Source organism: Nerophis lumbriciformis, linkage group LG24 (assembly GCF_033978685.3).
Source record: "Nerophis lumbriciformis linkage group LG24, RoL_Nlum_v2.1, whole genome shotgun sequence".
In the NCBI taxonomy this organism is placed as follows: Eukaryota; Metazoa; Chordata; class Actinopteri; order Syngnathiformes; family Syngnathidae; genus Nerophis; species Nerophis lumbriciformis.
The window spans coordinates 9,442,501-9,458,556 of record NC_084571.2 but is presented as its reverse complement, the minus strand read 5'-3'; the positions used below and the strand labels follow the sequence as shown (position 1 = coordinate 9,458,556).

Sequence of the window (16,056 nt, the reverse complement as noted above, 5' to 3'; positions counted from 1 at the left end):
AACAACAAAACTGGAACGTACTGAGTAACTGGAAAGTATGAGAATGTTTGAGCTGCTGCCTGCTCTCCTCTACTTATGAAATAATCTCCTATTTGTCAAGATATTTACACAAAGTTTGGATTTTTGGCAGAGATATATTTCCTGTCATATTCACGTCCATCCATCTCTGTCACATTATTATTTGATTGAATCACGGAACACGTAAATCTGCGCGCTCCTTTAATGCGCCCACACTCCGAGCGTTACGGACGGAGGCCAGATCGCTGCAGTAGCGAAACAAACAAAACGCTAGGAAAGAAGGACAAAAACTGTATTTCCCTGCTAAAATTTGAAGTTTTTGGCAGGTAAGCGGAGGAGGGAGTGAAAGGGGGTGTGGCCAGGGTCAAGCACCCCCATGAAGAATTCTCACAATAACTCAAATAAATGCTGATATCAAATCATATTTGGGGAGAGTTATTGACATTAAGAGTAATTTTCATTCTTGAATTAATTTTTTTAAAATAATAACTTTTCTCATGCAAGACAAACTGGTGCTTGAGCAGTGGTTAATACCCAGCAGGCACAAGACATTGAAACAATGTAAAGAACTTTTTGAATTAGGTCCTGACGTTGAGCAACTCAAACATAATGTTGAAACAACATGCTTATTGACGACGTTTAATCAACGTTGGGTTCTGACGTTAATTTGACCATTGAATTGTGGTCATATCCCGACGATTGAATTGTGGTCATATCCCAACCATTATTCTACAACACAAATACAACGTTGAAACAACATGCTTTTTGACATCGTTTAATCAACGTTGGGTTCTGACGTTGATTTGACCATTGAAATTTGGTAATTTCCCAAATAGTATTCTACAACACAAATACATTGTTGAAACAACATGCTTTTCAATGACGTTTAATCAACGTTGGGTTCTGACGTTGATTTGACCATTGAATTGTGGTCATATCCCAACCATTATTCTACAACACTAATGCAACGTTGAAACAACATGCTTTTTGACATCGTTTAATCAACGTTGGGTTCTGACGTTGATTTGACCATTGAAATTTGGTAATTTCTCAACTAGTATTCTACAACACAAATACATTGTTGAAACAACATGCTTTTCGACGACGTTTAATCAACGTTGGGTTCTGACGTTGATTTGACCATTGAATTGTGGTCATATCCCAACCATTATTCTACAACACAAATACAACGTTGAAACAACATGCTTTTTGACAACGTTTAATCAACGTTGGGTTCTGACGTTGATTTGACCATTGAAATTTGGTAATTTCCCAACTAGTATTCTACAACACAAATACAACGTTGAAACAACATGCTTTTTGACAACGTTTAATCAACGTTGGGTTCTGACGTTGATTTGACCATTGAAATTTGGTAATTTCCCAACCATTATTCTACAACACTAATACAACGTTGAAACAACATGCTTTTTGACAACGTTTAATCAACGTTGGGTTTTGATGTTGATTTGACCATTGAAATTTGGTCATTTCCCAACTAGTATTCTACAACACAAATACATTGTTGAAACAACATGCTTTTCGACGACGTTTAATCAACATTGGGTTCTGACGTTGATTTGACCATTGAATTGTGGTCATATCCCTACTAACAACTTGGATCCAACATTAGACACCAACGTTGTCTCAATTTACGAATACAACTATTTTGCAGCGTTGTTTCAACGTCAGTTTTAAAGGACATGTGTGTATAATCAACGTTGTATCAATGTCTTGTGCCTGCTGCGTATTGAGCTACTTCACTAATACTAAATACTGGTATTTTATTGTTTATATATTGTAGCTGCTGATGAAGTTCTGTTGTAGGCCGATACTGATAGATGTCAAAATGCCAAATATCGGCGGTGATGATCAGTCGATATTCAGTTCAGGCAACCAAACTTGCTTTGCAACTTCAGCTTTCTTCCGACAAAGGAAAAAAAAAAATCCAATGTTTTATCAAACGCATTTTTTTATTGATAACGTGATGCATATTTATATCGTTTTATCAACCAGCCCTGTTGGTCATTGGTTGTTTGTCAGCTGGGAGGAGTGAAGGCGAGAAAGACACTGCAGGTGTGAGAGAGAAAATCCACTCAACTTGTCAACAAGACATCAGCGAGGATTAGAGGGAGTGTGAAGGACAGGAGGACGCACTGCTGGACACACACATACACACACACACACACGCACACACACGCACACACTCGCACACACACACGCACGCACGCACACACACACACACACACACACACACACACACACGCACACACACACACTGAAGCCTTTCCATAAAGACCTAACTGCTTTTATTCTTTGACACTTTCATAAAATGATGCATTTGGACACAAACAATCATTAATTTATCAAAGTTTAAATATAAGATACATTGTACTAATGTATGTCTCTATCCATCTATCCATCTATCTATCTATCTATCCATCTATCTATCTATATGTTATAGAATAATAATAATGATAATAATATACTTTGTCACATATAACACAAAGCTGACACTAATTTTTGTCTTTAAAAAACAATATACGTTACTATATATACTGGACTCTTACTATTATGTTGGATCCACTATGGACTGGACTTTCACAAAATTATGTCAGACCCACTCGACATCCATTGCATTCGGTCTCCCCTAGAGGGGGGGGGGGGTTACCCACATATGCGGTCCTCTCCAAGGTTTCTCATAGTCATTCACATCGACGTCCCACTGGGGTGAGTTTTTCCTTGCCCTTATGCGAGGATGTCGTTGTGGCTTGTGCAGCCCTTTGAGACACTTGTGATTTAGGGCTATATAAATAAACATTGATTGATTGATTGATTGATATTTAATAATACATACTTATATACTTATATACATATATACACGCAAAAAATGTTTTATATTTACATACACATATGTATACATATATACACATATAAATACATATGCATACATACATATATACATCCATATATACATATACATACAGGTAATATATATATATATGTATATATGTATATGTATATATATATATCTATATCTATATATATATATATATATATATATATATATATATATATATATATATATATATATATATATATATATATGGCCCTGCGATGAAGTGGCGACTTGTCCAGGGTGTACCCCGCCTTCCGCCCGATTGTAGCTGAGATAGGCTCCAGCGCCCCCCGCGACCCCAAAGGGAATAAGCGGTAGAAAATGGATGGATGGATGGATATATATATATATATATATATATATATATATATATATATATATATATATATATATATATATATATGGCTTGTCCAGGGTGTACCCCGTCCTCCGCCCGTGTGCAGCTGGGATAGGCTCCAGCACCCCCGCGACCCCGTAAGGGACAAGCGGTAGAAGATGGATGGATATATATATATATATATATATATATATATATATATATATATATATATATATATATATATATATACATACATATATGGCTTGTCCAGGGTGTACCCCGTCCTCCGCCCGTGTGCAGCTGGGATAGGCTCCAGCACCCCCGCGACCCCGTAAGGGACAAGCGGTAGAAAATGGATGGATATATATACATACTGTATATATATATATATATATATATATATATATATATATATATATATATATATATATATATATATATATATATATATATATATATATATATATTTAAATGTGTGATTTTATGCATTTTTCGTTGCATGTTAACAAAATATTAAGATAATTTCAAATGAATATTTTTCATTTTCACATACAAGTGAAGAGAAAAAACTCTTTACCGAACTCGCTTGAAAAAGTGTTACTTCTAGTGTTTGTTCAGTAATTTCGCAGTAATTTGTACAAATTAGATTATTTTCGGTTAAAGTCCGTTTGGTCTTCCGATCGGCGTTGCCAGGTGATTGTTTTATGGAGGTATGCACCTGGCAACCTACTTTAAGCAGCATTTCTACAACAAACCAGCAGGTTCTCTGACGCCTTAAATTGCCTCAGTTGCGCTCCTAGTTCGGCCCCGCTGGTCGAGCTCGCTGAGAGATCCAAAAGCGTCTTCAGGCTGGTGGAAACATCACGTGCGCGCGCACACACACACACACACGCACACACACACACACACACACAAACACACACACACACACACACACGCACACACACACTCACATGTGCGCGCGCACATACACTCTAAGCAGATTAGTTATTCTTAGAGGAAGTGAGGCAATGCGGGGACTCGGAGGTCATTACGTCGTCTCGCCAGTAAATCCTCACTGGTGATGTGCGATACCACTCATTTTCTTTTCGAGTCGATACCGGGTAAAATTCAGGCTGGTATCGGCGATACCGAACCGATACTTTTGTGCGAATATCCTTTATGTGTCTGCTAAAATTGAAAGAGTTGTGTATTTCAAATAATAATATATATCATAACATAAATACGATACAGAGTTATTTATCTATTTCAAACTTTGAAGTACAGTATATTGAGGTCGTAGTGTGAGTAACAATATAGCCAAGGTAATACAACAGGAAAAAAGGAGGACAAATCATACAAAATACACAAAAAGGAAATAAACAAAGTATTTAAAGCATTACAAATAATGAATTATTAAAAGCTACTGGGAGAATAACAAGTAAAAAAAAAAAACATTAAAAATGTAAGAATAAAAAAGCAAACATTCAGAATGTAATGAGAAAAAAATGACATTTTTAAACTAATAATTAATAACAATATACATAGCCAGTCACCTATGACACCAAGTTTTGTCTTTAAATATATATAATATGTTTATAGCATTTTTTAAAAATATATAAAAATGGCCGCCATTCTTGAGTTTTCAGTATGCCGTTCTTGGTGGAACATTTTTAGGCACCCCTGATCTAAAATATTAAAAGCTCTCAAAATAAAAAATAAAATATACTTAAAATATGAGTTAATTAAGCAACAAAATAATACAAATTTATGGATTATTAATTTTAAAAATTACAACAACCACAATAAACACATTAATATTTTTGTACAGGCAACATTTCTGACAGACTAAGTTATGTAGTTGTACAATATATATATTTTTTTTTTTATTCTATTGTTACATGGGAAGAAACAACAGTAAAAATGTAAGAAAAATAGCAACAACTCGATATGTAATGAGAAAAAGCTGAAATGTTCTAACTAATAATTGATAATAATATACTTAGTTACCTACAATATAAAGCTGACACAATATCTGTTTTTACCATTGTTTAAAATAAAAAACATCAATATGGCCAATATTGTCAAAATAAGTGGGATATTTTGACTTTTCAGTATGCAGTTCTTGGTGGAAATTTTTCAGGCACCCCTGTTCCAAAGCATTAAAAGCTCTTAAAATAAAAAATAAATATACTTGAAATACAAACAGAGTTGAGTTAATTACATACAAAATGAAATAATACTAACTTATGAATTATTTAATTGGAAAAAATTACAACCATAATAAATACTTAAATCTGTAACTAAACATTAATATTTTTGTACCGGCAGAATTTTTGACACACACAGTTATGCAGTTGAACAATATTATTACTATTATGATTATTATTTAATTCTATAGTTACATTGGAAAAAAACAACAGTAAAATGTAATGAAAAAGACGAAAAAAAATCGGTATATAATAAAAAAGCTGAAATATTCTATAATAAACACTTAAATCTGTAAGTGAACATTAAAACTTTTGTACAGGCAGAATTTTTTACTGACAATGTTATGCAGTTAAACAATCTTATTATTATTATTATTATTATATTCTTACATGGAAAAAAACATAATGTAAGAAAAAAAGAGGAACAAAATTGTTATGTAATGACAAAAAAAATACATTTTTAATAATAATATATACTTTTATATATATATATATATATATATATATATATATATATATATATATATATATATATATAAATGTGTGTGTGTGTGTGTGTGTGTGTGTATATGTATGTATATAGTATATATCAATCAATCAATCAATCAATGTTTATTTATATAGCCCTAAATCACAAGTGTCTCAAAGGGCTGCACAAGCCACAACGACATCCTCGGTACAGAGCCCACATAAGGGCAAGGAAAAACTCACCCCAGTGGGACGTCGATGTGAATGACTATGAGAAACCTTGGAGAGGACCGCATATGTGGGTAACCCCCCCCCTCTAGGGAGACCGAATGCAATGGATGTCGAGTGGGTCTAACATAATATTGTGAGAGTACAGTCCATAGTGGATCCAGCATAACAGTAAGAGTCCAGTCCACAGTGGGGTCAGCAGGAAACCATCCCGAGCGGAGACGGGTCAGCAGCGCAGAGATGTTCCCAACCGATATACAGGCGAGCGGTCCACCCCGGGTCCCGACCCCGGACAGCCAGCACCCCATCCATGGCCACCGGATCTGTGTGTCTCCCCTTCCACAAGGGATAGGGGGGAGCAGAGGAGAAAAGAAAAGAAACGGCAGATCAACTGGTCTAAAAAAAGGGGGGCTATTCAAAGGCTAGAGTATACAAATGAGTTTTGAGATGGGACTTAAATGTTTCTACTGAGGTAGCATCTCTAATTGTTACCGGGAGGGCATTCCATAGTACTGGAGCCCGAATAGAAAACGCTCTACAGCCCGCAGACTTTTTTTGGGCTCTGGGAATCACTAATAAGCCGGAGTTCTTTGAACGCAGATTTCTTGCCGGGACATATGGTACAATGTTATACATACATATATACTATACACACATATATACACACATATATATATATATATATATATATATATATATATATATATATATATATATATATATATATATATATATATATATTTGTACAGGCAGAATTTGACGGACTAGGTTATGCAGTTAAACAATCTTAATATTATTATTATTATTATTATTATTATTATTATATATTCTTACATGAGAAAAATGTAAGAAAAAAAAGGAAAAAAATTGTTATGTAATGACAAAAAGCCGACATTTTTTATTTTATATATATATATATATATATATATATATATATATATATATATATATATATATATATATACATATATATATATATATATATATTTCTTTTTCTTTTTTTTTGTACAGGCAACATTTTTGACACACTCGGTTACGCAGTTCATCCATCCATCCATCTTCTTCTACTTATCCGAGGTCGGGTCGCGGGGGCAGCAGCCTAAGCAGGGAAGCCCAGACTTCCCTCTCCCCAGCCACTTCGTCCAGCTCTTCCTGTGGGACCCCGAGGCGTTCCCAGGCCAGACGGGAGACATAGTCTTCCCAACGTGTCCTGGGTCTTCCCCGCGGCCTCCTACCAGTCAAACGTGCCCTAAACACCTCCCTAGGGAGGCGTTTGGGTGGCATCCTGACCAGATGCCCGAACCACCTCATCTGGCTCCTCTCGATGTGGAGGAGCAGCGGCTTTACTTTGAGCTCCTCCTGGATGGCAGAGCTTCTCACCCTATCTCTAAGGGAGAGCCCCGCCACCCGGCGGAGGAAACTCATTTCGGCCGCTTGTACCCGTGATCTTGTCCTTTCGGTCATAACCCAAAGCTCATGACCATAGGTGAGGATGGGAATGTAGATCGACCGGTAAATTGAGAGCTTTGCCTTCCGGCTCAGCTCCTTCTTCACCACAACGGATCGATACAGCGTCCGCATTACTGAAGACGCCGCACCGATCCGCCTGTCAATCTCACGATCCACTCTTCCCTCACTCGTGAACAAGACTCCGAGGTACTTGAACTCCTCCACTTGGGGCAAGATCTCTTCCCCAACCCGGAGATGGCACTCCACCCTTTTCCGGGCGAGAACCATGGACTCGGACTTGGAGGTGCTGATTCTCATCCCAGTCGCTTCACACTCAGCTGCGAACCGATCCAGTGAGAGCTGAAGATCCTGGCCAGATGAAGCCATCAGGACCACATCATCTGCAAAAAGCAGAGACCTAATCCTGCAGCCACCAAACCAGATCCCCTCAACGCCTTGACTGCGCCTAGAAATTCTGTCCATAAAAGTTATGAACAGAATCGGTGACAAAGGGCAGCCTTGGCGGAGTCCAACCCTCACTGGAAACGTGTCCGACTTACTACCGGCAATGCGGACCAAGCTCTGGCACTGATCATACAGTGAGCGGACTGCCACAATCAGACAGTCCGATACCCCATACTCTCTGAGCACTCCACACAGGACTTCCCGAGGGACACGGTCGAATGCCTTCTCCAAGTCCACAAAACACATGTAGACTGGTTGGGCAAACTCCCATGCACCCTCAAGGACCCTGCCGAGAGTATAGAGCTGGTCCACAGTTCCACGACCAGGACGAAAACCACACTGTTCCTCCTGAATCCGAGGTTCGACTATCCGGCGTAGCCTCCTCTCCAGTACACCTGAATAGACCTTACCGGGAAGGCTGAGGAGTGTGATCCCACGATAGTTAGAACACACCCTCTGGTTCCCCTTCTTAAAGAGAGGAACCACCACCCCGGTCTGCCAATCCAGTGGTACCGCCCCCGATGTCCACGCGATGCTGCAGAGTCTTGTCAACCAAGACAGCCCCACAGCATCCAGAGCCTTAAGGAACTCCGGGCGGATCTCATCTACCCCCGGGGCCTTGCCACCGAGGAGCTTTTTAACTACCTCAGCAACCTCAGCCCCAGAAATAGGAGAGCCCATCACAGACTCCCCACGCACTGCTTCCTCATAGGAATACGTGTTGGTGGGATTGAGGAGGTCTTCGAAGTATTCCCTCCACCGATCCACAACATCCGCAGTCGAGGTCAGCAGAACACCATCCTCGCCATACACGGTGTTGATAGTGCACTGCTTCCCCTTCCTGAGGCGGCGGATGGTGGTCCAGAATTGCTTCGAAGCCGTCCGGAAGTCGTTTTCCATGGCCCCACCGAACTCCTCCCATGTCCGAGTTTTTGCCTCTGCGACCGCTGAAGCCGCACACCGCTTGGCCTGTCGGTACCTGTCCGCTGCCTCAGGAGTCCTATGAGCCAAAAGAACCCGATAGGACTCCTTCTTCAGCTTGACGGCATCCCTCACCGCCGGTGTCCACCAACGGGTTCTAGGATTACCGCCACGACAAGCACCAACTACCTTGCGGCCACAGCTCCAATCAGCCGCCTCGACAATAGAGGCGCGGAACATGGTCCATTCGGACTCAATGTCCAGCACCTCCCTCGTGACATGTTCAAAGTTCTTCCGGAGGTGGGAATTGAAACTCTCTCTGACAGGAGACTCTGCCAGATGTTCCCAGCAAACCCTCACAATGCGTTTGGGCCTGCCAGGTCTGTCCGGCATCCTCCCCCACCATCGCAGCCAACTCACCACCAGGTGGTGATCGGTAGAAAGCTCCGCCCCTCTCTTCACCCGAGTGTCCAAAACATGAGGCCGCAAATCCGATGACACAACTACAAAGTCGATCATGGAAGTGCGGCCTAGGGTGTCCTGGTGCCAAGTGCACATATGGACACCCTTATGTTTGAACATGGTGTTCGTTATGGACAATCTGTGACGGGCACAAAAGTCCAATAACAAAACACCGTTCGGGTTCAGATCCGGGCAGCCATTCTTCCCGATCACGCCTCTCCAGGTTTCACTGTCGCTGCCAACATGAGCATTGAAGTCCCTCAGTAGAACGAGGGAATCACCCGGGGGAGCACTCTCAAATACTCCCTCGAGTGAATCCAAAAAGGGTGGGTACTCTGAGCTGCGGTTTGGCGTGTAAGCGCAAACCACAGTCAGGACCCGTTCCACCACCCGAAGGCGGAGGGAAGCTACCCTCTCGTCCACCGGGTTGAACTCCAACGTGCAGGCTCTGAGCCGGGGGGAAACAAGAATTCCCACCCCAGCCCGTCGCCTCTCACTGCTGGCAACGCCAGAGTGGAAGAGAGTCCAGCCCCTCTCGAGAGAACTGGTTCCAGAGCCCTTGCTGTGCGTCGAAGTGAGTCCGACTAAATCGAGCCGGAACTTCTCCACCTCGCGCACTAGCTCAGGCTCCTTCCCCCCCAGCGAGGTGACGTTCCACGTCCCAAGAGCTAGCTTCTGTAGCCGAGGATCGGACCGCCAAGTGCCCTGCCCTCGGCTGCCGCCCAGCTCACATCGCACCCGACCTCTATGACCCCTGCTATGGGTGGTGAGCCCATTGGAGGGGGGACCCACGTTGCCTCTTCGGGCTGTGCCCGGCCGGGCCCCATGGGGACAGGCCCGGCCACCAGGCGCTCGCCATCGTGCCCCACCTCCGGGCCTGGCTCCAGAGGGGGGCCCCGGTGACCCGCGTCCGGGCAAGGGAAATCTGGGTTCCTCGTTTGTTTTCTTCATAGAGGTCTTCGAGCTGCTCTTTGTCTGATCCCTCACCTAGGATCAGTTTGTCTTGGGAGACCCTACCAGGGGGCATAAAGCCCCCGGACAACATTGCTCCTAGGATCATTGGGACACGCAAACTCCTCTACCACGTTAAGGTGGCAGCTCAGAGAGTTACGCAGTTGAACAATCTTATTATTATTTTTATTCTATTCTTACATGGGTACAAAATCCATAAAATGTAAGAGAAAAAGAGAAAAAAAAATCGGTATGAAATAAGAAAAATCTGAAATGTTTGAACTAATAAAAATATTAATATACTTGGTCACCTATAACACAAATCTGACACAATATCTGATTTGAGCTTTTTTAATTAAAATAAATTCAATATGGCCCCCGTTTATTTTAACTTTTGGTGGAAAAAGTTTGGACAACCCCCCCACTAAACAAAAGTATCAAAAGTATCGATATTTTGATATAAGAGCACAAAGATCTGCTGTCGGCGGTATCGATATTTCAGTATCGAACCGCACCTCACCAGTCCTGACGTTCCTGCCTCACCTGCCAAGGTGTTCTGTCAAAGGAAGCTTGACATCAGGTGTGCGGTTGTTGCAGGACTTCCTCATCTACCTGCTGGCGGGCGGCAGCACGGTGCTGGGCGCCTGCAGGGATGGCGACGGCGACGACGACGAGAGCATGAAAGTGGACGTCCTGCTCTTCGCCCCCGACGTCCTGCCTCAGCACTGCCGGGTCAGACGCCTGGATGCCGACGGTGAGCCCGGAAGGACGGCGACTGTGCTGACGCCGCTCCACGGCGCCCCCGTCACCAGAAACGGTTCGGTCTTGAAGGAGGAGTCAGAGCTGCGGCCCGGCGACCTGGTGGGTTTGGGGGAACACTACCTCTTCTTGTTCAAGGACCCCACCGGCCCAGCAGGGCCCCCGCACACCCCACCTTGGGTGAGCAGACTGTGTCCCCGCCTCGACGCCGCCTGCCAGTCGTGCAGCTTGCCCGCCGCCGTCAACACGGACGCTTTCCCGCCTGGCGACGGCGAGGCGCTGCTGAGCTACGACCTGGAGCAGGAGGAGACGGTCCTGCAGCACATCGTGGACATGTTAGACCCTGGAGGAGCGGCGCCCAAGCTGACAGTCGCCTTCTTGCTGAGTCTGTGCCTGCAGCACTCTGCCTCCGCCTTCCACGTGGCTCACTTCCGCCGGCTGCTGCTCCGCATGGCGGCGCGCGTCCAGCACGCCGTCTGGGTGAGTGGTCTTCAACGCTCGCGTCCAAAATGAAGCTCCTGTATGACGTGGTCTCCGTGTGTGACAGGACAAGACCAAGGAGCTGGCATCGGTGCAGACGGAAAGGTGAGTAGAGCAACTTTGGCAAAGTGCAAGCTCCTTCTCACGTCCTTTACCTCGTTAGCGCCGCAGAAGGGAGGCTCCTGCTCGACACCCGGCAGCTCATTCCGGGTTTGCGGCCGCTGGCGCTCTGGATGGCCAACGCCATCGAGCTGCTGCACTTCGTCCAGCACCGCGTCCCTCAGCTGATGGCCCGGAACCGGCAAGGTGAGTCCGGGCAGTCCGCGTGGGCGTGCATGCCGCACCGCCGCGTCTCTCACTCACAATCCTGGGCGCAGGTTTGGGGGACGAGGACGTGTCGTGCACGCGCTCCGCCTGCGAGGACGCCATGACTGTCCTGGAGGAAGTCATCATGTTCACCTTCCAGCAGTCCGTCTACTATCTCACCAAGGTGACACACACAGGGTTAAACAAATGAAATGAGCACAAATGCTAGCATAAAATGTTAGCATGCTACAATAGGAGCAGTTAGTATACTTCTAAGATGGTGGCAAGTATTCAAAGCCATGATTTTTAGGTTCATACGAATGAAATTTGCTAAATGCTAGCATAAAACGTTAGCATGCTGATATAGGAGAAGTTAGCATACTTCTAAGATTGTGGCAAGTATCCAAAGCTATGATTTTTAGGTTCATACGACTGAAATTAGCTAAATGCTAGCATAAAACGTTAGCATGCTACAATAGGAGCAGTTAGCATACTTCTAAGATGGTGGCAAGTATCCAAAGCTATGATTTTTAGGTTCATACGACTGAAATTAGCTAAATGCTAGCATAAAACGTTAGCATGCTACAATAGGAGCAGTTAGCATACTTCTAAGATGGTGGCAAGTATCCAAAGCTATGATTTTTAGGTTCATACGACTGAAATTAGCTAAATGCTAGCATAAAACGTTAGCATGCTAATATAGGAGAAATTAGCATACTTCTAAGATGGGGGGGCGGGGGGGGGGGGGGGATTTATTTTTTTAATAAAGAAATACAATCATGTGTGCTTACGGACTGTATCCCTGCAGACTGTATTGATATACATGGATATATAGTGTATACAGGGGCGCCGCTAGGGATTTTGGGCCCCATGAAAAGAATCTTTACAGGGCCCCCAACACAGTGTCATTATTTTTTCTGTATTATAATTTCATCATCATTAGGGGCCTCTCTGGGCCCCCCTCCATCATGGGCCCCTAGAATCCGTCTCCTTTACCCCCCCTTTTCGGCGCCCCTGAGTGTATATATCGTGTTTTTATGTTGATTTAATAAAAAAATAAAAATAAAAAAATAAAAAAACATTTTTCTTTTTTTCCTTGTGCGGCCCGGTACCAATCGGTCCGCGGACCGGTACCGGGCCGTGGCCCGGTGGTTGGGGACCACTGCTTTAGGGGACCTGTTTTTTTGTCCCCATACCGTCAAAGGTCCCCTGAAGGTGACTGTGTAAACAGAGCGATGTCCCCATTAAGTGAGCATTGCCAGAACACACACACACACACACACACACACACACACACACACACACACACACACACACACACACACACACACACACACACACACACACACACAGGAAGGGAGGAGTGTTTCCTTTCCTGTCAGAAGTGATTCCCGTGAAACAAAAAGTGTTAAAAGATAAGAAGTTGGAGTCAGAAAAGAACTTAGTCACAGTTTTGTTTGTCCTCCCGTCTCCATGGCGACAGCACCATGACGCTGTCTTTGCCCCTCATAGAGTATTTACTCCGCTCTCATAGAGTATTTACTCCGCCCTCACAGAGTATTTACTCCGCTCTCATAGAGTATTTACTCCGCCCTCATAGAGTATTTACCCCGCTCTCATAGAGTATTTACTCCGCCCTCATAGAGTATTTACTCCGCTCTCATAGAGTATTTACCCCGCTCTCATAGAGTATTTACTCCGCTCTCATAGAGTATTTACTCCGCCCTCATAGAGTATTTACTCCGCTCTCATAGAGTATTTACCCCGCTCTCATAGAGTATTTACTCCGCCCTCATAGAGTATTTACTCCGCTCTCATAGAGTATTTACCCCGCTCTCATAGAGTATTTACCCCGCTCTCATAGAGTATTTACTCCGCTCTCATAGAGTATTTACTACGCCCTCATAGAGTATTTACTCCGCTCTCATAGAGTATTTACCCCGCTTTCATAGAGTATTTACCCCGCTCTCATAGAGTATTTACTCCGCTCTCATAGAGTATTTACTCCGCTCTCATAGAGTATTTACCCCGCTCTCATAGAGTATTTACTCCGCTCTCATAGAGTATTTACTCCGCCCTCATAGAGTATTTACTCCGCTCTCATAGAGTATTTACCCCGCTCTCATAGAGTATTTACCCCGCTCTCATAGAGTATTTACTGCGCCCTCAGAGTATTAACTCCGCCCTCATAGAGTATTTACTCCACTCTCATTGAGTATTTACTCCGCCCTCATAGAGTATTTAGTCCGCTCTCATAGAGTATTTACTCCCCTCTCATAGAGTATTTACCCCGCTCTCATAGAGTATTTACTCCGCCCTCAGAGTATTTACTCCGCTCTCATAGAGTATTTACCCCGCTCTCATAGAGTATTTACTCCGCCCTCATAGAGTATTTACTCCGCTCTCATAGAGTATTTACCCCGCTCTCATAGAGTATTTACTCCGCTCTCATAGAGTATTTACTCCGCCCTCATAGAGTATTTACTCCGCTCTCATAGAGTATTTACCCCGCTCTCATAGAGTATTTACTCCGCCCTCATAGAGTATTTACTCCGCTCTCATAGAGTATTCACCCCGCTCTCATAGAGTATTTACTCCGCTCTCATAGAGTATTTACTCCGCTCTCATAGAGTATTTACTCCGCCCTCATAGAGTATTTACCCCGCTCTCATAGAGTATTTACCCCGCTCTCAAAGAGTATTTACTGCGCCCTCATAGAGTATTAACTCCGCCCTCATAGAGTATTTACTCCACTCTCATTGAGTATTTACTCCGCCCTCATAGAGTATTTAGTCCGCTCTCATAGAGTATTTACTCCCCTCTCATAGAGAATTTACCCCGCTCTCATAGAGTATTTACTCCGCCCCCAGAGTATTTACTCCGCTCTCATAGAGTATTTACTTCGCTCTCATAGAGTATTTACTCCGCTCTCATAGAGTATTTACCCCGCTCTCATAGAGTATTTACTCCGCTCTCATAGAGTATTTACTGCGCCCTCATAGAGTATTTACTCCGCCCTCATTGAGTATTTACTCCGCCCTCATAGAGTATTTAGTCCGCTCTCATAGAGTATTTATTTACTCCGCCTTCATAGGGTATTAACTCCGCCCTCATAGAGTATTTACTCCGCTCTCTAGAGTATTTATTCACTCCGCCCTTATAGAGTATTTACTCCGCCCTCATTGAGTATTTACTCCGCCCTCATTGAGTATTTACTCCGCCCTCATAGAGTATTTAGTCCGCTCTCATAGAGTATTTATTTACTCCGCCTTCATAGGGTATTAACTCCGCCCTCATAGAGTATTTACTCCGCTCTCTAGAGTATTTATTCACTTCGCCCTTATAGAGTATTTACTCCGCCCTCATTGAGTATTTACTCCGCCCTCATTGAGTATTTACTCCGCTCTCGTAGAGTATTTATTTACTCCGCCTTCATAGGGTATTAACTCCGCCCTAATAGAGTATTTACTCCGCTCTCGTAGAGTATTTATTCACTCCGCCCTTATAGAGTATTTACTCCGCCCTCATTGAGTATTTACTCCGCCCTCATAGAGTATTTACTCCGCTCTGCCGGCGCTGCTGGACGGGAACCCGTTCTCCGAGAGCGGACACCTGCGAGTGCCGGACAGGCTGAGCGGCGTCCTGGAAGTTCTCCAGGAAGCCCTGCAGCTCTTCACCTGCCTGCAGGTGCACGCCGACATCTGCCTGCAGCTGTGTGCCTACCTCTTCTTCTTCATCAACGCCTCGCTCTTCAACGCCCTCATGGAGAGAGGTAAACACACTAACCTTAGCTAGCATTGGCTAACGTAAGCTAACATTAGCCAACTTTAGCTAACATTTGCTAAGTTATCTAACATTAGCCAACTTTAGCTAACGTTAGCTAATATTTGCTAACATTTGTCAACGTTAGCTAACATTAGCCAACATTAGCTAACATTTGCTAACATTAACTAACATTAGCCAACTTTAGCTAACGTTCTAACAATAGCTAACATTTGCTAACATTTGTCAACATTAGCTAACATTAGCCAACATTAGCTGAAATTTTGCTAACATTAACTAATGTTAGCCAGCGTTAGCTAACATCTTCTAACGTTGGATAACATTAGCCAATGTTAGCTAACATTGGCTAACGTTAGCTA

At 43.4% G+C, this 16,056-nt stretch overlaps 1 protein-coding gene across 1 annotated transcript in view; it reads left to right on the top strand.

Annotated features, from left to right (window-relative positions):
• Positions 1-16,056, top strand: part of radil2a (Ras association and DIL domains 2a) — a 35,818-nt gene that overhangs the window by 9,048 nt on the left and 10,714 nt on the right. The window contains exons 5-9 of the mRNA XM_061981493.1: positions 10,967-11,608; positions 11,676-11,713; positions 11,772-11,914; positions 11,986-12,098; positions 15,467-15,686. Of these exons, the coding sequence (XP_061837477.1) occupies positions 10,967-11,608; positions 11,676-11,713; positions 11,772-11,914; positions 11,986-12,098; positions 15,467-15,686 (1,156 nt within the window). The remainder of the gene's footprint in view (positions 1-10,966; positions 11,609-11,675; positions 11,714-11,771; positions 11,915-11,985; positions 12,099-15,466; positions 15,687-16,056) is intronic.